This window comes from Ranitomeya variabilis, chromosome 5 (assembly GCF_051348905.1).
Source record: "Ranitomeya variabilis isolate aRanVar5 chromosome 5, aRanVar5.hap1, whole genome shotgun sequence".
NCBI lineage: Eukaryota > Metazoa > Chordata > Amphibia > Anura > Dendrobatidae > Ranitomeya > Ranitomeya variabilis.
In genome coordinates, this window is record NC_135236.1 from 556701088 (window position 1) to 556727736 (window position 26649).

The following is a 26649-nucleotide window of genomic DNA, read 5'->3' on the forward strand; positions in this document are numbered from 1 at the left end:
TGGAGCATGCTATGACCGTACAGAGCCCTCACTCTTATTACCTCTCCACAGGTCATAAGAAGCTTGCAGATTCTAGTGCCTTGTCTGCAGGACCTGTGGTGACATAATGAAGAGGGAGGGCTCTGTGCTGTCATGTGATGCTCCAGCCAGCCCCCTTCATGACCTCACCACAGGTCCTATACAGGAGCACTCAGCATTAGCACATCCCGGGCTGTGCTGTCAGGTATGCGGCGATCTCTCCTGTGGCACCCTGCTTCTGCCCCCTCCTCCACTGGACACATGATCTCCCTAGCCGCTGCGGAGTCCGAACGGTGCTGGAGAAACCATGTGGGTCCGCTGTTTAAGTGAAGGAATATTCATTTGCTGCTCCCCATCCACTGCCAACAGGTGGGCGGGGAAGCGACTAATGAATATTCCTTCACTTTAAGCCTCGGGACCACGTGGTTTCCCCAGAACCGGATTGCTTTAACAGCGACATTTTCATGCCTCCTGCGAGTGCGATCCCACTCCGCTGCTGCCCCCTACCCACGTTACATTTGGACCATAAGACGCGCCCCAAACGTTACTCCCAAATTTGGAGTAAAAAAAAAGTGCGCCTTATGGTCTGAAAAATACGGTAACTGAAGACATTGATTTGCAATTAGTAGCTTGATCTATTCTTTTTCGGTAGATACTGGTTTGTAGTGTTAGAAGGGAAAATATAATTTTGAACTATTTATACATTTAACATATTGTTAACTTGAGACGAAATCTATGGGAAGCTAGAAATTGATTCGAACGCCCCCCACTCTCCCATGTAAGCCCACAGGAGGAAAATTATAAAAGGGTTTTTGAGTGCCGCTCACTTCCACAGCAGAGGTGAACGGTGCCGCTGATGTTACGACCTACACAAGACAGGTACACGTTTTGTACATAAGAATAGGCCATGTGCATGCATCTCGGCAGGTATGTAGAATCATATCATTGGTACTAATCTCTGATGCGGAAATGACCAGTGCAGGACAAATCCTTTAAAGACAAAAAGGCACATCACTTATACAGATAAAATCCCTAAATAAACCAACAAGAAGTAGCTGCCAAAAGCTGTAGATCGCCTGTTCATTTGAGGATAGGAGCTTCTTCAGGGTCTTCTACAGTGTATCATAGAAACTGATAAAAGATTTAGCTTACTAATATGTTCTGGGTAAGACCTTATTTTACTCAGAATTGAAATTTTAACCGTAATACACACTAAGACCATTGTCTCTGAGCCAAAGACATCTCACTAAAAAAACTTTTCATTGGGAGATTGGGGACTCTATAGATACATAAAAGAACATAATTAAGGGTCAAATAAGTATGGGGTTTAAATGGGAGTCAACAGGCAAGAAAAAAGAAAAAAGTTCCAAGAGAAGAATTTTATGTAAATTGGCAGTTTTTGGATGATCTCAGATTGATGTGCTCCTTAGTGGGAAGAACATTTCTTACCTTGAGTGGCCCTTCCTTTAGTTTTTGAGGATGTCGTGGGTCTGGTAATCGTTCAAACTGATAAATTCCTTTGAAAGAAACAACTGCCTTAGCAGGGACCCAAACCTTCTCAGTTAGGTCTCCCAAAGTTTCAACATAATACTGCCACGGTGGCTTTTTAGTGCCCGCTTCTGGAAAATAGAGAATATTCATGGGGAAGTGTAAGTAACTCAAAGAATACTACATAAATTAATCTTGCCAAAATAAAAATCCCCATTATATGTCAACAGGGAGTGACAGACATCGCTGTTGCCTAAAGTGTCTATTACATAAAGGATACCTTCATAAAAAGGACACCCAGCTGATACTCCAGCATTTCTTTCCCACCTTAACAATATGAGCTCTATACTAAAACTCACCAGATTTTATCGCTCGATACATTTATACAGAAAAACATGGAGGGTATCTGGGTTCACATTTTTATTCCAATCCTACAGACAGGAATAATCTATTATTCTAAACTGGCTGTCACTCATCTCCACTAAAGGTTTTCTCCCTAGGTCCCAATACATAAGAGGATCTAAGGCTTCTTTCACACTAGCCGTGATTTTTGCAGCCCGTTTTTCTGGTTTGGAATAGTGGGGGGAAAAAAAAAAAAAAGGCGATCCGCAAATACGTTCTTGATGGTGCACCGCAAACACAAGCTTCCGTTTTTGTGGCCCCACTGATTTTCAATGGGGGTCGTGTCCGTAAGCCATGAAAAATATCGAGCAGGCTCAATATTTTTTCATGGCCGTAAATACGTCCCTCGCGGCCTTACGGCGTACGGCGCTCCGACAAATTTGTGTGGCCCATTTTTGCGTCCCCATAGAAATCTATTGGGGCCACAAAATCAAGGCAAATGTAAAAGAAGCTTAAAGGTACCTTCACACTGAACAACTTAACAACGATAACGATCCGTGACGTTGCAGCGTCCTGGATAGCGATATCGTTGTGTTTGACACGCAGCAGCGATCAGGATCCTGCTGTGACATCGTTGGTCGGAGCTAGAAGGCCAGCACCTTATTTCGTCGCTGGATCACCCGCTAACATCGCTGAGTCGGCGTGTGTGACGCTGATTCAGCGATGTCTTCACTGGTAACCAGGGTAAACATCGGGTTACTAAGCGCAGGGCCGCGCTTAGTAACCCGATATTTACCCTGGTTACCATTGTAAATGTAAAAAAAAAAAAAAAAAACACTACATACTCACATTCCGGTGTCTGTCGCGTCCCCCGGCGTCCGCTTCCCTGCACAGTGTCAGCGCCAGCCGGCCGTGGGTTCACATTACATTACTGGCGTCCGTTACACCGCGGCATAACGCGGTGTAACGCAGTCCGTTAACGCCGCCATTGAGTCCAATGCCGGACGCATTGCTAGCGCACGCCCACAATGGGCGTTGCTTAGCGATGTGCTGTCATTGAGTGACGGACCCTGGGACGCGGGCTGCAGCGTTTCCGGGTCCGTCACTGCTAGCGCAGATAGAGCACTTGCTAGCTCTATCTGCGCTAGCACGATGACACATCGGCACTCAAACTCATCACATCATATGTAAGCATTGGCCTTTGAGCTTATCCCTCAAACACAACATTCAATATACTGGCTGATGTCCCTCCCGAAACCCCCTTAAATATAAGGGATCAACTTAGCGGGCAGTTATTGGCAGCACTAAACGACAACCGGCATCATTTTTAGGGACGATACTGCAGAGTAGTTTTCAATACCCCCACTGTACTAATCGCTCCAATACTATCCGTATGGGCAATATATCACACCGTTTCATAGACTGTATCTCACTTGAACTTCCCTTTATATTATCGAGTACACTCCAATGAAGATGTGAACAGTGTCTACAAGGAAACTGCCAGGTAATAATTTACACATGGTACGTTTTTTGTTTTGTTTTTTTTCCTTTCAGCAGAACAGATTGGTGCCGTTTGCAACTGTAAACCTATCCAACCAAACATATATTTCCAAGGAAAGGCTAAAATGATTATTTTCATTACTTAAACTTATTAAAATGAATCAGATAACAGTAAAGGGAACAAGAGCTTGCAATCAAAATAGAAAAGCGTGATAGTGGGAGCATAGAGCCAATTTTGCAAAGGAGAGCAGCAACTTACTTTGGTAATGGGAAAACTCTCCTACATTTAGAGTACAAACCATTATAGTATATAGGTATAAATGGATTTACATTACAGACAGGTCCAATGTCAATCAGTTTGCAGAAATAAAAATATTATAATATACAGTACAGACCAAAAGTTTGGACACCTTCTCATTTAAAGATTTTTCTGTATTTTCATGACTATGAAAATTGTAATTTCACACTGAAGGCATCAAAACTATAAATTAACACATGTGGAATTATATACTTAACAAAAAAGTGTGAAACAACTGAAATGTCTTATATTCTAGGTTCTTCAAAGTAGCCACCTTTTGCTTTGATGACTGCTTTGCACACTCTTGGCATTCTGTTGATGAGCTTCAAGAGGTAGTCACCAGGAATGGTCTTCAAACAATTTTGAAGGAGTTCCCAGAGATGCTTACCACTTGTTGGCCCTTTTGCCTTCACTCTGCGGTCCAGCTCACCCCAAACCATCTTGATTGGGTTCAAGTCTGGTGACTGGAGGCCAGGTCATCTGGCGCAGCACCCCATCACTCTCCTTCTTGGTCAAATAGCCCTTACACAGCCTAGAGGTGTGTTTGGGGTCATTGTCCTGTTGAAAAATAAATGATGGTCCAACTAAACGCAAACCAGATGGAATAGCATGCCGCTGCAAGATGCTGTGGTAGCCATGCTGGTTCAGTATGCCTTCAATTTTGAATAAATCCCCAACAGTGTCACCAGCAAAGCACCCCCACACCATCACACCTCCTCCTCCATGCTTCACGGTGGGAACCAGGCATGTAGAGTCCATCCGTTCACCTTTTCTGCGTCGCACAAAGACACGGTGGTTGGAACCAAAGATCTCAAATTTGGACTCATCAGACCAAAGTACAGATTTCCACTGGTCTAATGTCCATTCCTTGTGTTCTTTAGCCCAAACAAGTCTCTTCTGGTATTTTACCATGAAGGCCTGCTGCACAAAGTCTCCTCTTAACAGCTGTTGTAGAGATGCGTCTGCTGCTACAACTCTGTGTGACATTGACCTGGTCTCTAATCTGAGCTGCTGTTAACCTGCGATTTCTGAGGCCGGTGACTCGATTCAACTTATCCTCAGAAGCAGAGCTGTGGAGTCGGTAAGCCACAGTTGCGACTCCGACTCCGGGATTTTATCAGGTTCCGACTCCGGCTCCGACTCCTTCATAAATGGCCAATTCGTAACAATAAATTTACTGTTGTAAAATATTAACATCGTGCTTATTCAGTTTCTCCCCATCATATAAGTAATCAGACCACTTACAGCAAAAACTATATTTATTAGAATACAATTAGAATACAGCAAATAACTTTTCTAAACTTTTCTAAACTCTTGTAAGTAAATATGCAATAAACACTGTTATGCAGTTAATAAGAAGAAATCTATAAATTTGTCCTCAGAAAAAGTATTGCCTCTGTCAGATCCTCCTTCATGGATGCCCTCAAATCTGATCTAATTATTTTGAGAGCAGAGAACAACCTCTCTACACTAACTTGGGTTGGTGGCAAAGCAGTAACCACTCGGGCAACATCTCTGACAATGTCAGGATACAGAGGAATAAACAGCTGCCAAAAGAATGTTATTTTGTAATAGTAGCTCCTCTCTCCGTTTCATTGATGTAGCAATGCCACTTGCAATTAACCCTCCTCTTTGGGACAGGCGAAACATCAGGTACTTCCACTCCTTTAAGAAAATACCTGGAGTTAAGTCCTCTGCTTGTAATTTTTTAGTCACTGTAAATGGGTGCTCTAGCACTTTTTCCAGCTCAGTCACCTGATTCCACTGACTTTCATTTAGCGTCAGTTGAGGGTTAGCCATGTCTACAAGAAAGGTTTTCAGTTCAACCAAGCGCCGAATCATTAAGTAAGTACTGCCCCATTGTGTGGCTTGATCAATAATTGCCCCTTTTCCAGCACGTCTTCAAAATTGAGTCAACTTTAGGGGTTCTGGCAACAGTAGCCAATTTTCTCACCTTGCCAATCAGTGCAGCAGCATGTCCTTCTTGCAGACTGTCTCTTATAGCCAGCTGTAGCGTATGCACAACACAGCACATGTGATGAAAGAACGTATTGACACAGTTTCAACAAGATCATCTAAACTACAATGTTGCTGTTCATCTGAAGCAACTTCAGTTTGCTCCTCAGTTACAATACGGTATTCCTCTATTTCAAACATTTCTGTGTCTGTGGACCCAGAATATTCCTCTAGCTGCTGGTCACCATCATTACTATCATTCATTAGCTTAATAGTACTTATCATATTTGAAGCACTGTCAGTTACGACAGAAAGAACTTGCTCTTTTTTAAAGGGAACCTGTCACCCCCCCCCAGTCGTTTCAAACTAAAAGAGCCACCTTGTGCAGCAGTAATGCTGCATTCTGACAAGGTGGCTCTTTTAGTTCTGGGTTCTGTAACTACCGAAATAATCAGTTTTATTATTTGTCCGAAAAACCTGCTCCTCAGTCAAGTGGGCCGGCGTTTCCCCCCTGCTTCAGACAGCACACAGCTGTCCCTCACATCTTGGCGCCGGGCGCTGCCTCCTCCTCCCCGCTGTTTTCAAAAGTAGCCGGCGCCTGCGCGCTTATCCCCTGCCTGGTGCAGGCGCAGTGAGCGCTGGCCGTCTGTCCTCATATGCAGCCCAGCTGACTGCGCCTGCGCGGCCGCCCTGCCTGTGATTTCCAGCCCCGCAGTGACTTATGATTTATTCACATTGCGGGGCTGGGAATTACAAGCAGGGCGGCCGCGCAGGCAGTCAGCTGGGCTGCATATGAGGACAGACGGCCAGCGCTCACTGCGCCTGCACCAGGCAGGGGATAAGAGCGCAGGCGTCGGTTACTTTTGAAAACAGCGGTGAGGAGGAGGCGGCGCCAAGAAGATGTGAGTGACAGCTGTGTGCTGTCTGAAGCAGGGGGGAAATGCCGGCCCACTTGACTGAGGAGCAGGTATTTCGGACAAATAATAAAACTGATTATTTCGGTAGTTACAGCACCCAGAACTAAAAGAGCCACCTTGTCAGAATGCAGCATTACTGCTGCACAAGGTGGCTCTTTTAGTTTGAAACGACTGGGGGGGGGTGACGGGTTCCCTTTAAGTTCATAGTCTTGCAGAACCTTTTCCACCAAGATCTGGAGAAACTCACTGGTGTGATGAGCTTTGGTGTCTTTTCCTGCCAATGTCTTGGTAACTATTTCATTTTTGTCACAAATAAATCGGACATTGATGGCAAAATAGTTCACTCTGTGACGTGTGCAGGCATCCATTTTAAGAAACAGAAAGCGTCCCTTGAGAGTTTTGTTTAAGTTCTTCCTCTTGTTTAAAAGCTTCTTCGATTACTAATTTTCTAATACTCTCTCTCTCCAGAGAAACACCAAGCTTGCGGGCCATTTCCCCATTCAGACACATAAAAGCTGGTCGTGAAAATAATGAAATAGGCACACTATCCTTTACAACAAGCTCTATGATCTGTTTTTTAATTGTATCTACTGTCATTGTCACAGTACCTTTGTCACTGACAAAATATCTTGCAACTGATGGCTGCAAAGTTCTCTGCTCCTTTGTTTGGCTGGGAGAGCTGGGCACTGGTTCATTGGTTTGGATGCAGTCTTTCTCATCCACTGCTTTCAGTACTTCTGGATGAAAGCACTGTAAATGTCTCTTTAGATTAGAAGCTCTGGTAGGAGCATTTTTATCTTTGCCTGAATATGCACTGATCTTGGCTTCACAGCATTTGTTTTCGTCTGGATCATTTGTCATACACTGACAGACATAATAGTTTCTATCTTGAGTGATGGTGAAATGTTCAAATACAGCTGATTTAATGTGACGCTTCTTTGACACTCAGGTTTTTAATTCTGCATTCACAATCCAAATGACAATTGTTTTTCCTAAAAACAAATGTACAAATTACCAGGTCGTACAACTGATATAGTGGTCAGTAATACTGCTATTCCTCATGTACTCACAGTTAACTGATGCAAAGTTTGATGAAAGGATAATACTTCTTACAGTCTTCCTCTTCTGAGTAGCAGCTGTGAGATACTTGGAAGACGCAAACCTAGTAAACATCTAGTCTAAAAGGAGGAGCTTTACTACTAAGAATTTGCAACACATTTTCACTTTCAGTTTCATACATTGTAAGGGTACCGTCTCACAAAACGATTTACCAACGATCACGACCAGCGATACGACCTGGCCGTGATCGTTGGTAAGTCGTTGTGTGATCGCTGGGGAGCTGTCACACAGACAGCTCTCCAGCGACCAACGATGCCGAGGTCCCCGGGTAACCAGGGTAAACATCGGGTTACTAAGCGCAGGGCCGCACTTAGTAACCCGATGTTTACCCTGGTTACCGTCGTAAATGTAAAAAAAAAAAAAAACAGTACATACTCACATTCTGGTGTCCGTCAGGTCCCTTGCCGTCTGCTTCCCGCACTGACTCCCGGCCGTAAAGTGAAAGCAGATCACAGCGGTGACGTCACCGACGGTAACCAGGGTAAACATCGGGTTACTAAGCGCGGCCCTGCGCTTAGTAACCCGATGTTTACCCTGGTTACAAGCGAACGCATCGTTGGATCGGTGTCACACACACCGATCCAACGATGACAGCGGGAGATCCAGCGACGAAAGAAAGTTCCAAACGATCTGCTACGACGTACGATTCTCAGCAGGGTCCCTGATCGCTGCTGCGTGTCAGACACAGCGATATCGTATGGATATCGCTGGAACGTCACGGATCGTACCGTTGTAGCGACAAAAGTGCCACTGTGAGACGGTACCCTAAGTAGGGGGGTTGGGGCACCATGAGGTTAACCAAGTATAAGATTAGATAAGGGCAGTGGAGAACAGTGACACACAAGAAGTAAGAAATGTCTCTATCTCCAGCAGAACTGCTTATCACTGTTGTTCATAGTTTGATAGAACATATATATTTGAGTAACATTTATAAAATTCATATGAAAGTTCAATTATGAAAAATTAATACTTTTTTTGTAAAGCTGGAGTTCGGAGTCGGTACATTTCTACCGACTCCGACCAAAACTAACTCCGACTCCACAGCCCTGCTCAGAAGCAGAGGTGACTCTTGGTCTTCCTTTCCTGGGGCGGTCCTCGTGTGAGCCAGTTTCTTTGTAGCGCTTGATGATTTTTGCCACTGCACTGGGGACACTTTCAAAGTTTTCCCAATTTTTCGGACTGACTGACCTTCATTTCTTAAAGTAATGATGGCCACTCGTTTTTCTTTACTTAGCTGCTTTTTTCTTGCCATAATACAAATTCTAACAGTCTATTCAGTAGGACTATCTGCTGTGTATCCACCAGACTTCTGCACAACACAACTGATGGTCCCAACCCCATTTATAAGGCGAGAAATCCCACTTATTAAACCTGACAGGGCACACCTGTGAATTGAAAACAATTACCGGTGACTAGCTCTTGAAGCTCATCAAGAGAATGCCAAGAGTGTGCCAAGCAGTCATCAAAGCAAAAAGTGGCTACTTTGAAGAACCTAGAATATAAGATATAATTTCAGTTGTTTCACACTTTTTTGCCAAGTATATAATTCCACATGTGCCAGTTCATAGTTTTGATGCCTTCAGTGTGAATGTACAATTTTCATAGTCATGAAAATACAGAAAAATCTTTAAATGAGAAGGTGTGTCCAAATAAATCTCCCTTTCAAGTCAATGGGTCCGTAAAAAAAAATAATTTGAGAAACCAGAAATCTATGCCATCTATGTTGCACCTCAGTACAATTTGTTTTTACAGATAAGGAGAATCGTGGAAAAAGTCATTTTGGTTTTATGAATGAGAAAAATGGATGCCACATTGATAGTAGATAGTCAAAGACAAAAGAAGAAAAAAAAAAAAAAAAGAAAAAAAAGCCACGTTGAGATGAAAGTCACTAATCAAAAAAGGACCAGATTTTCTGCAACACATACACACACAAAAAAAAAGCCTGACTTGAGAAGAAGACCCATCACCCCGCCGACACATATCAAGTGATGCAATGTGTGTGATAAGTTGAAGACATGATGAGTATACAAAACAATGGAACTTTCTAATGGTACAAAGGTTTTGGACACAAGTATACAACCATGAAGGCAATAAATAATCTTTACCGTTGACATCCTGCTGAGGATCGGCACAAATCCTGCATGGCCACCAGGGGCGTTGACCCAATTTTGCCCACACAACAGCCCCTTCTTCAAAAATGTGGACAGGTAATTTTCCCCTTGGTTGTCTCTGGATAGAGAAGGAATAAAATGCATTTAAAATGAAAAACAAGTTCTCCAGCAAAGCCCAAAACCTCCTCTAGAGGCAATCTTAGGTCAGGTTAAACAAGGACAGTGAAAATCGACATGTGAAATCACAGTAAGGTCTCGTGCACACAACTGTAAAAAAATCAGATGAGTGCGATCGGTCGTTTTAATGAATAGCACTCATACCCATGTTATTCTTTGGGGCTGTGCACACCTCCAATTTTGTCCTCAGATCGAGTCGGTCCAAGGAGAGAAGAAAAATTGCAGTATGAACGAGTTGCATCCGATTATCGTATTGCCCTGCGCCATTCATGCTTATGGGTCTGTGTAACACTTTTAAAAATCGGACCCCATGCTCGGATGACAGAGTGGTCCGATTTTCATGGACAGAATGAATAGAGACGATTGAAAATTTCAGAGTGTGATTAGCATAATAATGAGAAAGAAAAAAAACAAAAAAAAAAAAACAGCCGTGTGACTATAGCCTAAAGAGTATAAAACCATAGAGAAAAACTATAGTAAAATAGAGCACAGTATAAAAAAAAATGGGAATGAAAAGAGATTGAAACTCCAGAATCGCAGTTTTTACAGTTGTCGCACTCCCACAACCCAAAAATACAATGTAAATGAAACCATTGTATGTACCCCAAAACAGTATTAACACCACCAGCTCAGCACACAAACCTCTGTAGTATCAATGTAGTCATACAGACCTGGAGAAGAACAGTGCCAGGTTATTTTTACTGCCTAATGAATGTCACATACACATATTGTTCAGATGTGTCCGGTTGTTACATCTCTATAATCTAACGCTGGGAGCGTCACTCTGTCCGTCCCCTTTATAGACTGCACAAGCGCCTTTGCAGTCTGAACCCCACAGAGTGACGTAGAGCAGGAGATCGCGGTGTGCATAAGCACTCAACGCATACCATGATCTTCCACGGAGAAGCAGGGACGTGCCAGGATGGGGAGTATGCTATATTCACCAGTCCCCGTTTCACCGCTGCGCGCCGCTCTGTCTTCCGCGTCCTCTGCCTGTGACATTCAGGTCAGAGGGCGCGATGACATGGTAAATACGAGCCCTCTGACTGAACAGTCACAGCCAGAGGACCCGGAAGACGGAGCGACACGAACGGGGACAGGTGAATATAGCAAGTGTCGGGGGCCTTAGCCAGCGGTGACTTCGGCACCTGACCCCCATAGCGCGCCGGTGTCTCTGCCTGCTCAGGCCCCCAGCACTCGGCACCCAGCGACGATAGGCGAGTATGTAATTTTTTTTTTTTTTTTTTAAATCGCAGCAGCATACGGGGCATATTATACTATGGAGCATCTTATGGGGGCCATCAACCTTTATGGAGCAGCATACAGGGAATATTATACTATGGAGCATCTTATGAGGTCATCAACCTTTATGGAGCAGCGTACAGGGCATATGGATGGGAGCAGCACATGACAGGATGGGGGCGCAGGATGGGAGCACCACATGACAAGATGGGAGCACCACATGACAAGATGGGAGCACCACATGACAAGATGAGGGCTCAGGAAGAGTGTAGCACATGACAGGGTGGGGGCGCATAAAACAGGATGAGGGTGCAGGATGGGGGCGCAAGATGGTAGCAGCACAAGACAAGATTAGGGCACAGGATGGAAGCAGCACATACCAGGATGGAGACCATATCTACTATATAATTGTCTAAGGGGTACTTCCGTCTGTCTGTCTGTCCGTCCCGGATATTCATTGGTCGCGGCCTCTGTCTGTCATGGAAATCCAAGTCGCTGATTGGTCGTGGCTGTTTTGCCGCGACCAATCAGCGACGCGCACAGTCCGGAAGAAAATGGCCGCTCCTTCCTCCCCGCAGTCAGTGCCCGGCGCCCGCATACTCCCCTCTAGTCACCGCTCACACAGCGTTAATGCCGGCGGTAATGGACCGCGTTATGCCGCGGGTAACGCACTCCAATACCGCTGCTATTAACCCTGTGTGTCCCCAACTTTTTACTATTGACGCTGCCTATGCAACATCAATAGTAAAAAATGTAATGTTCAAAATTTTAAAAAAAGAAACAAAAAACCTGCTATAGTCACCCTCCGTAGTCCGCCGAGCCGCTCACGCCGGCCGCCATCTTCCGTTCCCGGCGATGCATTGCGAAATTACCCAGAAGACTTAGCGGTCTCGCGAGACCGCTAAGTCATCTGGGTAATTTCGCAATGCATCCTGGGAACGGAAGATGGCGGCAGCCGCGCGCGCATCGACACAGCGCCGTTGGATCCCAGGAGGTGAGTATGTAACTTTTCTATTTTAATTCTTTTTTTTTTTTTTTTTTAACAGGGATATGGTGCCCACACTGCTAAATACTGCGTGGGCTGTGTTATATACTACATGGCTGCTATATACTACGTGGCCAGTACTATATACTACATGGCTGCTATATAATACTACGTGGACAGTATATACATACATATTCTAGAATACCCGATGCGTTAGAATCTAGTACCAATATAAATGCTCGCCACCCGGGTGTAGAACGGGTTCAATAGCTAGTTGCTCTATAAAGCCATTTGCACACATTCAGTATTTTACCTCAGTATTTGGCCAAAACCAGGAGTGGAGCAATCAGAGGAAAAGTATAATAGAAACACATCACCACTTCTGGATTTTTTTACCCACTCTTTGTTTAGCGTACAAATACTGAGATAAAGTCAAATACTCACTGTGTGCACATGGCAAAACGCATCTTCCCTAAATTGTATAGGAAGACTATAGCGAAATAACCACACACAATGGGAACCGAAACCTTACAGAATAATTAAAAACAGGAGGGATCCCCAAAACACTTCTGTGCATGTAATCTGTAGTACCGAAATACACATACTCCACCACAACCCACTTCTGTAGTAAGTTACTTGGATTTTAGCAAGTTATGTTGCCCAGGACATTCCTAACAACTACCAGTGCAGCAAACCGTTTAGGGCAAATACAAAAGTAACCGATTTGCTTTAGATTTTCAGCAACCAATCCACAACAAAATCCACATTACATAAGGATTTCCCACATTCATGTGCTGCGTTTACATGCACACGCTGTGTTTTTCCACGTGGTTTACTTACAGAAAAAAAACACAACACAGAAGTACAGTAAGTGAGATTTGTGAAAGCTCATGTACAAGCGGCTTATTTTTTTCTGGAAGATTTGAAGAAGATTCGGATCTGCAGTACGTCATTTCTTTCACCCATTTAAATGACGGGGAAAAAAAAACAAACAAAAAAAAACTATATGCACGCATGTCACGCAGCGCTTTTCCTGCCAACATCCCAGTATTTGCAGCAGAAAAGTCTGTGGCAAATACTGAACATGGCACACACTTAGATGGACAACCAAAACTGCAGGTTTAATAATGCAGCCATGATAGGTTCATGCCCAGACCAGTGATCAGTAGCTACAGGCACATTACGCCATCACTGCAGGTACTAAAGTGGAATAAGACATGTGCTGAGGGTAATCCCCCCACTACATTATATACACGCATTTGTCAGTATAGGAATAAGAATTTTAGGCTGTGTGCACACGTCGCGTTTTTTTCGCTATAAAACCGCTATAAAACCGCGAAAAAAACGCTCACATTACGCATTCTATTTAATAGAACGCAATCCGCATTTTTTGTGCACATGCTGCGATGTTTTCCTGAGCGGAAACGCATTCCAGAAAAAAACGCAGCATGTTCATTAATTTGCGTAATCGCGGTGGATTCTGCACACATAGGAATGCATTGATCCGCTTACTTTCTGCATGGGGCTATGCCTAGCTGCCTACCATGCGGGAAGTAAGCGGATCATGTGCCGTTGGTACCCAGGGTGGAGGAGAGGAGACTTTCCTCCACGGACTGGCCACCATATAATTGGTAAAAAAAAAAAAAAGAATTAAAATAAAAAAGTGATATACTCACCTTCTGATGGCCCCTAGAGTCCTCCCGCCTCTCAGCGGTGCACGCGGCCGCTTCCGTTCCCATGGATGCTTTGTGTGAAGGACCTGCAATGTCGTCGCGGTCACGTGACGTCATTGCAGGTCCTGCACACAAAGCATCTATAGGAACGGAAGCCGCCGCGTGCATTGCTGAGGAGATCGGGGGCCTTCGGAAGGTGAGAATAACCATTTTTTTTAACATTAGATCTTTTACTATTGATGCTGCATAGGCAGCATCAATAGTAAAAAGTTGGTCACACTTGTCAAACACTATACTATGTTTGACAAGTGTGACCAACCTGTCAGTTATCCAAGCGATGCTACAGATCGCTTGGAGAACATTAGCATTCTGCAGTCTAATTACGCTTGTAAAACGCTAGTGTTTAACGGGAATATGCATGCCAATTCAGCATGCGATATACCCGCGGCAGGAGTTGCAGAATTTCCGTGGAAATTTCCGCAGCAATTCTGCGACGTGTGCACTTACCCTAAGGGTATGTTCACATGTCATTACAAAAAATAACAATCAGTGTATAACTGTATGGATGAAAAGTCACCCCATGGCAGAACTCTCTCGGCATTGGAAAAAGCCAAAGTTGCAAAAAGAATGGACAGGCTGCAGATGTAAGGCTATGCCCCCACGTTGCGGATTTCTATGCGGATTTTTCAGCTCAGTTTTTGCAAAATCTGCGTTTTACCTGCAGATTTACTGCATTTTTTGTGTGGATTTCACCTGCGTTTTTAAACCTGCAGATTCCTATTGAGGAGCACAAAGAACGGACATGCTGCGGAAAATAATCTGCAGCGTTTCCGTGCGGAATTTTCCGCACCATGGGCACTGGAGATATAGTTTTCCATAGGTTTACATGGTACTGTAAACCGCAAGGAAAACTGCTGCAAACCCGCAGCAGCCAATCCGCAACGTGTGCACATAGCCTTAGACTCTCCAGCAAAGGTCCACTGCGGCACAGAAATTAGCCACAGCACAAGGAGATTTTTGAACTCTCAACATGCTGCAGATTTTTTCATCCTCCCAAACTTGGACAGCAAATCACGTGCGAACAAGCCCTTAAAGCTCTATTCTCAACTTTGGAAGTTATACCCTATCCTTAAGATAGTAGCTTCCTGATGGCTAAGGGTCTGACTGCTGGAACCCCATGGACCCAGAGGGCTCGAGCCCAGTGTGGAGGAGCAGTGGTCGATAATATGCATTGCTGCTCTATACATTCTTAAATAATGCCAAAAAAACAGCCAAGCATTGCGCTTAGCTATCTCCATTGGTCCCAAGTAAAAATTAATGTTGTGGCAGCGCGCATTATTAACGATTCACTGTAGGCTATTCAGAGCCCTGTTCCTTGGGATCAGTGCAGGCCACAGCAGTTAGACCCGTAGTGATTGGGAAGTTATCTCCTACCCCAATTATATAGGGGATACTTCCAAATGTGGCAATACCCCTTTAAAGTGTTTATTGTAAATGTGAAAAACATGGCTGTTTTTTTCCAGAAAATAATACAACAGTCTACATGTTGGATGTAGCTTTGCAGCTCGGTGTAGAGAGGCCACAAAGTTGCCTAGCCCATTGTGGCACTATGTGTGGAAGAATGGAGCTATATTTTTTTAATCATGAACAAACCCCTTAAATGGGTTTGGGAACCAAACAAATAAATATGTGCAAATCATTTTTTCATTTGTTGGCGTTTTACTTACAATTCTGACCAAAATAAGAGGAAATCAGCGCTGCGCTATGCTGTTTGGGAAATCTCATAGAAAGGAATAAGTAACTCGGGAGTTGCGCCAAAAGTGTAGCTTGCTTTGCTACTTGTTTCCATTACTCCTATTCATTTTTATGACTGTCATACCAAAAGATAAGAGCAGCTGGGTTAGGGCTCCTTCACTCGTTTTGCTGTGGACAAATGCAACATTTTACAGTGCCAGCAAAGTGAATTCGATATGTGAAATCTCATGCTGCTTATTTTTTTCTTGCAGATTTGAGCCTTCAAAGTGGTTTCACAAATCTGCAGCATGTCAATTCTTTCAGCGCTTTGATCCATTCAAATATATGGGGAAAAAAGTGTAAGTAAAAAAAAAATGTATGAAAAAATAATGCAGCAGGAACATGCATATTTAATGCGTTTTTCCTTGTAACATTCTGGGTTTTACAACAGAAATAACTGCTGCAAATAGTCGTCTATTAGGCTATGTGCACACTTTGAATAAATAGATGCAGAAATTCCTGCACCTCTTGGCATGAAAACGCAGTTGCAAAAATGCATGTTTTTGATGTGTTTTTGCCCCGATTTGAGTGAGATCAATGGTGAAAAACACAGGCAAAACCAGAGAATTGACATGCTGCAGATTAAATTCTGCACCAAATCTGCAAGTACATTACAAGGGTAAGTTCACACAGGGCGATTTTGCTGGGGGGTTTCTGTAGCAAAACCTGATCATCTTGGCAGGAAAGAAGCTGTGTCAAAAAAGCATGCTAATGTCCTCAAATTTTCAGCAGCAAATAATGATACCTGCGTTTTTGCTGCGTTTTTTCAACACCCATTCAAGTCAGTGGGAGAAAAACGATAAATTGTGTTTTCACAGCAAGGTATGTTTACGCTCAAACGCTGTGGTATTTCAGAGGAACACACACTAAGGCTAAGTTCACACTGGATGTTTTTGTTGTGTTTTTTTCCTGCAGCAAAACCTGAGTGCTTGGCAGGAAAAAAAGCTGTGGCAAAAACGCAGGTGCTTTTTTTTTTGCAGTATTTTTTCCAGTCAATGGGTGAAAAACGCTGAATAAACGCTGAAAGAAGCAACATGCTTTATGTCCAAAAAACGCAGTAAAGCACAAAATACTGATGACAAAAAAAAACAAGCTGTGTGCATGACATTTCAGAAATCTCAGACATAGCTGGTACTGTAAGGCTACGTGCACACGATGCGGATTTAGTGCGGATCCGCAGCTTTTTTTTTCCACGCAGAAACGCCGCAGATCCGCAAAGTGATTTACAGTACAATGTAAATCAATAAAGAAAAAAAAATGCTGTGCTAATGGTGCAGAAAATTCCGCATTAAAAACGCTGCGGATCAAAAGAAGTAGCATGTCACTTTTGTGCGGATCTGCAGCGTTTCTGAACCATTCCATTATAGATATCCACAGTGGTAAAAAAACGCATGAAATCCGCACAAAATCCGCATCAAATCTGCAACAAAAAGCACAAAATCCGCATAAAAAAAACCGCGTCAAATCTGCACCTGCGTTTTCTGCCAGATGTGGATTTTGTGCAGAAAATTCTGCACCCCAATCCGCAACGTGTGCACATAGCCTAAGGCTGTGTGCACCCCTTCCAGAATTTTTGCGTTGTTTCGCTATAAAAACGCGATAAAACTGCGAAAAAAAAACGCATCCATTAAGCATCCTATTAATAGAATGCAATCCGCAATTTTTGTGCACATGTTGCGTTTTTTTCCCAGAAAAAACGCATCGTAGTAAAAAAAAAAAAAAAAGCAGCATGTTCATTAATTTTAAGGATTTTTTGCAGATTTCACGCTATTTAATGCATTGTGAAGCTCCAGAAAAAAAAAACGAAAAATCCACGGCAATTCCGGAACTCCCTGCCGCGGGAAATACGCATGTGGAATTGGCATGCATTTTCCCTCTAAACACTAGTGTTTTACAAGCGTAATTAGCTTGCAGAATGCTAGCGTTTTCCAAGCGATCTGTAGCATCACTTGGAAAACTGATTGACAGGTTGGTCACACTTGTCAAACATAGTGTTTGACAAACCAGCTTTAAGGGTATGTGCACACCATGCAGATTTAGTGCAGTTCTGCAGCGTTTTTTTCTGCAGCAGAAACGCTGCAGAACTGCACTGTGATTTACAGAACAATGTAAATCAATGTGAAAAAAAAAAAGCTGTGCACATGGTGCAGAAAAATCCGTGCAGAAACGCTGCAGATTTCAAAGAAGTGCATGTCACTTCTTTTGTGCAGAACTGCAGCGTTTCTGCACCCATTGACTCCCATTCTGTGGGTCAAATCCGCATAAAAACTGCAGATGTATATACCATCTGCAGATTTTATGCGGATTTGGGTGTCAAAACCGCAGCAGACGGAAGTGACGTCAGAGGAGGAAGTGAGTGGGCGGAGTGTAGCGAAAATGGAGTCGTACAGTCGGATGGGGATCGATGTGAGGCGTATGGTAGAAATGGTATGTATAGTGTCTCTGTGTGTGTGTGTGTGTGTGTCTGTCTGTCAGTCAGTCTGTCAGTAGTGACTCATTGTAGTCATTCGTCGGGTGGGACTACTGCTCCCATCGAAATGTGATGATGGGAGAGTTGTCCCATCGTCAGGCGACTGACTACAATGGGTTAAAAACACAAACACACATATAACATGTAGTACATACTCACCACATACGTCCCCGAAGGCCACCTTCCTCGATCATTCTTCTCCCCCCCAAAAAAAAAACTTTTCCGTCGTAATCCATTAATAGGTTGTCCCACGACGTCCTCCGGTGATACACTGCAGGAGTTAATCGCTCCTGCAGTGTATCGGAGCTGCCCGTTCTTTTCCTGGAGCTAAATGAACTCCGGGAGCTCACTTTACGGCAATTGAACTGCTGTAAAATTTTTCAGCAGTGTCGTAAAGCGAGAGTCCCGGAGTTCATTGAACTCCGGTAAACTCGAGCGCATGCGCAGGCACACTGCAGGAGCTTTTGCTCCTGTCAGTGTGTTTTGGCAGCCATGGAGAGCAGTCACATCTCCTGGTGTGGCTGTTCTCCATGGCAGATCGTCGTGGGACACTCGATATTAATGGACTACGTCGGAAAAGACTACAGATCATCAAGGGATTTGTAAGTATGGTAAAATTTAGAATATTAAAATACTTTTTCCTGTCTCTTTTTTTTGTGTTCAGTAATTTGGGGTTAATAATGGATAGGCGTCTTACAGATCCATGGCCCCTCTCTAGGCTATGAATATCATCCCGCAGCTGTCTGCGTAGCCTTTCTGGCTATAAAATATAGGGGGACCCTATGTCATTTTTTTTCTGGGGTCCTCCTATTTTAATAGCCAGTAAGGCCACGCAGACAGCTGTGGGATGATATTCATAGCCTGGGAAGATTAACCCCTTCCCTGGCTACAAATTAGCAGCCTGCAGTCGCTGGCTTTCCCTTTCTGGACATGAAAATTGGGCGGGAGCCTACGCCAATTTTTTTTAGGGGTTAATAATGGATAGGCGTCTTATAGACACCTCTCCATTATTAACTGGGTTTAACGTCACCTTACAATGTCACGGTGACATTAACCCCTTATTACCCCATATCCCACCGCTACACGGGAGTGGGAAGAGAGAGGCTAAGCGCCAGATTTGGCGCATCTTAGAGATGCGCCATTTCTGGGGCGGCTGCGGGCTGGTAGTTGTAGCTGGAGGGGGGGCAATATCCATGGCCCCTCTCTAGGCTATGAATATCAACCCTAATCCTAAACGTGACTGAAATACGTGGCACCGAAATATCGTGGCACTTAAATACGTGGCACTTAAATACGTGGCACTTAAATATCGTGGCACTTAAATATCGTGGCACTTAAATATCGTGGCACTTAAATATCGTGGCACTTAAATATCGTGGCACTTAAATATCGTGGCACTTAAATATCGTGGCACTTAAATATCGTGGCACTTAAATATCGTGGCACTTAAATATCGTGGCACTTAAATATCGTGGCACTTAAATATCGTGGCACTTAAATATCGTGGCACTTAAATATCGTGGCACTTAAATATCGTGGCACTTAAATATCGTGGCACTTAAATATCGTGGCACTTAAATATCGTGGCACTTAAATATCGTGGCACTTAAATATCGTGGCACTTAAATATCGTGGCACTTAAATATCGTGGCACTTAAATATCGTGGCACTTAAATATCGTGGCACTTAAATATCGTGGCACTTAAATATCGTGGCACTTAAATATCGTGGCACTTAAATATCGTGGCACTTAAATATCGTGGCACTTAAATATCGTGGCACTTAAATATCGTGGCACTTAAATATCGTGGCACTTAAATATCGTGGCACTTAAATATCGTGGCACTTAAATATCGTGGCACTTAAATATCGTGGCACTTAAATATCGTGGCACTTAAATATCGTGGCACTTAAATATCGTGGCACTTAAATATCGTGGCACTTAAATATCGTGGCACTTAAATATCGTGGCACTTAAATATCGTGGCACTTAAATATCGTGGCACTTAAATATCGTGGCACTTAAATATCGTGGCACTTAAATATCGTGGCACTTAAATATCGTGGCACTTAAATATCGTGGCACTTAAATATCGTGGCACTTAAATATCGTGGCACTTAAATATCGTGGCACTTAAATATCGTGGCACTTAAATATCGTGGCACTTAAATATCGTGGCACTTAAATATCGTGGCACTTAAATATCGTGGCACTTAAATATCGTGGCACTTAAATATCGTGGCACTTAAATATCGTGGCACTTAAATATCGTGGCACTTAAATATCGTGGCACTTAAATATCGTGGCACTTAAATATCGTGGCACTTAAATATCGTGGCACTTAAATATCGTGGCACTTAAATATCGTGGCACTTAAATATCGTGGCACTTAAATATCGTGGCACTTAAATATCGTGGCACTTAAATATCGTGGCACTTAAATATCGTGGCACTTAAATATCGTGGCACTTAAATATCGTGGCACTTAAATATCGTGGCACTTAAATATCGTGGCACTTAAATATCGTGGCACTTAAATACGTGGCACTTAAATATCGTGGCACTATGACTCAGAAAATATTCATTAAACGTGACTGAAATACGTGGCACTATGTCAGAAAATGTTCATTAAACGGTTAGGGGTGAGGTTAGGGGTAGGGTTAGGATCCCTTTATCACCTTGATGGTGGTGGGTGGCTTTTCAGTTTGTTTTCTGTTTTTTTTTTCTATAAAAACGCATGTGTTTTTAACGCAAACAAACGCATGTGCTTAAAAACGCATGCGTTTACATAGACAGCAATGCATTTTTTTGCCGCAAATAAACACATGCGTTTTTTTGCGGCAAAAAAACGCCGCTAGAAATTACTACAGGTTGCATTACTGCAAATGAACGCACGCGTCCTAAAACACATGCGTTGCCGAAAACGCGTCAAAACGCATGCGAAAAAATGCCAAAAAAGACGCAAGCGTCACAAAACGCAACGCAACACATGTCCATGTGCCCCCATGTTAAATATAGGGGCGCATGACGCATGCGTCACCACTGCAGCGCCCGACGCTGCGCCGCACAACGCTAATGTGAACCTAGCCTTACCTGCAATCTTTGCTGGTTCAGATACTCCAGTAAAACCCCAATCATCTGGAGGCGTTATGGCCTGCGTATCCGCACAGAAGTAACATGCTGTTCAGTATGCGGTGGGCTACTTTCTTCCCTGTGTTCTTCATTACCAGCACTCATGGTAAGGCCTGTCAGAAAGTGGTTATGGCTTTCCAAAATGGAGATTGAGAAGAGGTTGGACTAGGAAATGACATCACGTAATTTTTTATTTTTTTTTAATCTCTTTATTTAGCTTTATTTTAAGCTGACAAATCAGCATAAAAAACGCACAAAAAACGCACTAAAAAACTGCACCAAAACTGCACTGCAAAAAACGCACTAAAACGCATAAAAAAACGCATAAAAAACGCAGGTGCGTTTTCTGCCAGAAGATGCAGATTTTGTGCAGATTTTGTGCAGAAAATTCTGCACCAAATCTGCATCGTGTGCACATAGCCTTACTATTGATGCTGCCTATGCAGCATCAATAGTAAAAAGATCTCATGTTAAAAATAATTTTAAAAAAATCGTGATATTCTCACCTTCCGGCGTCCCGGGCAGCCTTCCCGCTCCTCGCATTGCTTGCGTTCCAAGTAATGCCTAGCGGCAATGACCCCAGATGACGTAGCATCACGCGAGACCGCACGTCATCACAGGTCATTGCCGCAAAGCATTACTGGGAACGGGAGCAATGCGAGGGGCGGGAAGATTGCCGGGGTCACTGGAAGGTGAGAATATCACTCCTCCTCCACCCTGGGTATAAACCACACATGATCCGCTTACTTCCCGTATGGTGGGCATAGCCACATGCGGAGAGTAAGCGGATCAATGCATTCCTATGTGTGCGGAATCCCCGCGATTCCGCACAAAGAATGAACATGCTCCTTTTTCCTGGAATGCGATTCCGCTGCGGAAAAAACGCGGCATGTGCACAAAAAATGCAGAATGCATTCTATTAATAGGATGCTTAATGTAATTTCACGGTTTTATTGCGCTTTTATAGTGAAAAAACACGAAAAAAAAAATGCAAAAATTCCTGAACGTGTGCACATAGCCTGAAAGTAGCCTTAATAGCCCCTGGGGACCGATCTGTGCACAGACTAGTCGGACAGGCGAGTCCCTGGTGGCTTCTCCCTGCCTGCTGATAGTGACTGACGGATCGCTGCCTACATGCTTGTATAGGTAGAGACCAGTCAGTCGCCGTTAGAGGGTGGAAGCCACAGGGTACCCGCCTTTCAGACTAGTATGCTGCATGGCTCAGTCACCGGAAGGTATGAAGAATGCTTTTCTCTGAAACACCATAGCAATTCTGAGTATGTTTATACCTGGCTGACATCATACAGCCAGTGCCGGACACACGCTGCACTGATCGGCACCATATATCCGAAGTAACCTGGAACTAAACTTGCATGTGTTATAGGTTTACCCTCTGCATAGAAATGATTGTATCTGCAGATTCTAAGGTACCTGCAGACTTGACAATCCACACAATTTTTGCAGCAAGCGAATAGCTTTTTTCCCAACAACAATGCTACTTCTGAATAGGTTTCTTTTTCAAAAGATATTAGAAATCAGGAGAGATTTAGTCCACATCAGTTGTGGCAGTTCTCTACAGAATTAATCAGTTACAGGTATGTAAAGGTACCGTCACACTAGGCGATATCGCCAGCAATCCGTGACGTTGCAGCGACCTGGATGGCGATATCGCTGTATTTGACACGCAGCAGCGATCTGGATCCCGCTGTGAAATTGCTGGTCGCTGCTAGAAGGTCTGCACATTATTTGGTCGCTAGGTCGCCGTGTATCGCCGTGTTTGACAGCAAAAGCGACGATACCAGCGATATTTTACACTGGTAACCAGGGTAAACATCGGGTTACTAAGCGCAGGGCCGCGCTTAGTAACCCGATGTTTACCCTGGTTACCAGCGTAAAAGTTAAAAAAACAAACAGTACATACTCACCTGCGCGTCCCCCAGCCTCTGCTTCCTGACACTAAAGCGCCGGCCCTAAACTGAAAGTGAAAGCAACAGCGGTGACGTCACCGCTGTGCTGTTAGGGCCGGAGCTCAGTCAGCGTCAGGATGCAGAGGCTGGGGGACGCGCAGGTGAGCATGTACTGTTTGTTTTTTTAACTTTTACGCTGGTAACCAGGGTAAACATCGGGTTACTAAGCGCGGCCCTGCGCTTAGCAACCCGATGTTTACCCTGGTTACCCGGGGACCTCGGCATCGCTGGTCGCTGGAGAGCGGTCTGTGTGACAGCTCTCCAGCGACCACACAGCGACGCTGCAGCGATCGGCATTGCTGTCGCTATCGCTGCAGCGTCGCTTAGTGTGACGGTACCTTTAGTCTCATTTATATTATGCCTCTACATAACACTTGTGGACACATGGTTCGCAAAAAAAACAAAACACGTGAATAGCACCAGACTTACAGCTACTCTATCAGTGAAAAATCGAGAACAGAACATCTACACGAATCACGGACAAGGCCTTCTTCAAAAGGTTATGTATAAGGGGGCAGCCAGAACGCGCACCTGCTCATATGCAGCCGCAACTCTGCCAGCCACACAGGCCCATTGCCACACCGCTTTAGTTTCACAACTGTGCAGCCGCTGATCCTCAGGGAGTGGGCAGAGCATTGGCCATGTGCCCGCCACATCCTCTGGCCGTACCTTTAAGGTATAATCACACATGGCAAATTTGTTCAAATCCATGCGCATGCTCCAGAAATGTACTCAGATGCAGCAAATGTTACCACCAATCTGCCCCATGAATGTTTCCTATAAGCACAAGCTCAGACAGCCAATGCATGATCATACAATCACCACATATATACTGAGCTTCAATAAGACGCTAGGCAGGGTCATCGATTTTAAATTGATAGGGGTCTGACTATTGGGACCCCCAGTAATCAGCGTTTGTACGGTGCAGTGCTCCGCAGAGCGACACGTCCTCTCCATTGTTTCCACTGCTCTGTACAGCACAGCTTCCCATTTTTAGTAACAGTAATGCTTGGTAGAGCACCTCAGGCTCAGATATTTTAATGGCACAAGGCTATACCAAGCAAAGCTACTACTAAAAACAAAAGCTGGTGTACAGCACAGTGTAAACAATGAAGGTGGTGCATCACTCGAAAAGCACTGTGACCCCTACAAATAGCTGACTGAGGCAGTGTCAATAATCAGACCACCAACAATATAAAATTGATTACCTATTTTGAAGATCAGCCGCCTTGGAGGTCTCCATGACCCTGGCACATATTGGGAAGACCACCCTTTGACGCGCAGCAAAGTCTGAAACACTTTGAACATGTGAGATTCCACTGCCAAGCAACAACCTGTAAAACCCTCCCAAAATCCCAGATTTTGCTTACATCTTGTAATTCCAAGTTCCCAGAAGACAATTCATGGTTTCCTTCAAAGTCTTCTAGATCTTCATCTGGAGAAACTGATTCATCTCCAGCACACATCTGACCACGTGGACCTTGGCAACTGAGTTCACCATCAAGCTGAGCGGGAGATATCAGATTGTCAGACATTGGACTGGCATGAGATCCATTTGGAATTTCGGGATCTTGAATCATAGCTAAAAAAGAGGTTTTCTGCTCCCCATCTTTACTATTCATTGGATTCTCAGGCTCATCCCCCCAATCTAAGGGAACTAAATCCTCTAACTCTGTATCAAAACCTGGAGGGGTGCCAATTTTGGAAGTAGTTTCCCCAATATTTTCCACCACTGAAGGCTGTTGTCCATACACAGGCAACGCCATGCCAAATTCATGTCCATCTAGGTTGTAATTCAGAGGCTCCAGGCTATATCGGGGCTCCATGTGATATGAATCAGGAGGGCGCATGCCGTTTTTTAACGATTTAACGATCTTTAACGGTCCATCTGGATAGCAGTGGTTGGGATCAGGTCTGGCGGGTACAATTGCTGGCTCACTATTATTATAGAAGTACGGCTGAGACGTTGGTTCTGGTCTTTTCATATCGTGAGATCCATTCATGCTTTCTAGATCCATCATGGAGGCAATGTCTTGAAGCCTTCGTAGAGGAATGTAATGGGACGAGGGATCCTGCCCATAACCTGGTGGATGGCTCTGCAGCGGTGAAGTCAGTGGCACGCTGCAGCCGTTCCGTGGCTCGGGGTCTCGGCCCCTCTTATATGGGGCATCTGGATCAATGTAGTAGCCGGGAGCACTGCTGAGCCTGCCTAGGTCACAGGCTTCATCCATCCTGTGCAGACATGAACCTAGGCATAGAAAAGACACATGAGCAGCAGGCAGGAGCCAAACAATGGAGGATGCTAGACATTCACATACAAAGGCTGCCCCATCCCGAGCTCCACACTGCACGGAGCACATACCCACTAAGTGCAACCCCGTCCTCTAGCCAAAATGGCAGCCACCCTCAGCAGCAGAGGCCTACATGAGCAGTGGCTGGCCCGCCGGAGAGCGCCCAGCCTGTGCCTAGCGGGAAGGAGGGGGCCGCACGGTACAGCCTGTGCCTAGCGGGAAGGAGGGGGCCGCACGGTACGCTGCGCCGCCATGTGAGCACAGGTCATACGAGCGCCGGCCGGGAGAAGCCCGAGTACCGGCTTTGTCCTGCACGGTGTACACAGGCAGCGCCAAGCACAGCCACACGGCACCGGCACGCGTCTGCACGGTGGCCCTGCACCTCTGCGGTGTGCTGCCGGAATGGAGGATGGAGAAGTGTGCCCCCCGGCCTTACCGTGCGCCTGCCCCTCATCACATAGCGCTAGGCCCGCAGCCGTCTGCACTACCTCCCCCGGCCGCACTGCACGCAGCGGCCACTGCTGGCTGCTTTCTTGCCTCAGAACGGAGGGCGTACGGAGCCTGCGTGGGGGAGGGGAGGCTGCAGTCAGGAGGCAGCCGAGGTAGTCGTCGGGAGGCTGCACTGCTGTGGGGGAGGGGTGACACTGCTCGCCTGGCACTGGGGGCAGCACACACACGGGCAGGGGTAGTTAGCTTCTGGGAAGGGCTCACACAATATCAAAATGGCGGGCCGGGCGCGGCCTGTCCCCTCTCCTGCATTGCTGACTGGTGGCCGCCACTCTCACACCTTGTCTCCATTATGTCCGGCTTGTCATGCAGTACTGTGTGCATGGCTGACTAGTGCCGTCCATTCCTCTGAGCTGAGCATGGCCTAATTAATAAACATGAGCAGTTTCCTGTCATGGAGGCAGCCACCTAGAGGTCGCCAGTGCCTTGTACAGCACTAGGCCTCTGTGAGCACAGCTCTCGGGTCCTGGCTGGGGCTGACATGGGAGAACTGCACAAGTAGCAACTCCCTGGGTTATTAGGCTTCCCTTGTGTCTGAGGTGCCACAGAGCCCATACATTGTGTTTGAGGTGCCACACAGCCCATACCTTGTGTCTGAGATGCCACAGAGCCCATACCTTGTGTCTGAGGTGTTACAGTGCCCATACCTTGTATCAGGTGC

The 26649-nt window shown here is 44.9% G+C and overlaps 1 protein-coding gene across 4 annotated transcripts in view; it reads right to left on the reverse strand.

Moving 5' to 3' along the window:
- Positions 1-26352, reverse strand: part of NSD1 (nuclear receptor binding SET domain protein 1) — a 159238-nt gene extending 132886 nt beyond the window's left edge. Inside the window, exons 1-4 of one of the 4 annotated variants that reach the window (XM_077265941.1) lie at positions 26269-26352; positions 24561-25438; positions 9744-9867; positions 1468-1637 (exon numbers count right to left, since the gene is read on the reverse strand). In XM_077265941.1, the coding sequence (XP_077122056.1) occupies positions 1468-1637; positions 9744-9867; positions 24561-25421 (1155 nt within the window). In that variant the 5' untranslated portion in view covers positions 25422-25438; positions 26269-26352. Of the gene's footprint in view, positions 1-1467; positions 1638-9743; positions 9868-24560; positions 25439-25552; positions 25673-25780; positions 25896-25917; positions 26147-26268 lie in introns of those variants that run through there. The other 3 variants (XM_077265940.1, XM_077265943.1, XM_077265942.1) reach the window with 3 other exon arrangements.
- Positions 26353-26649: the final 297 nt, after the last annotated feature.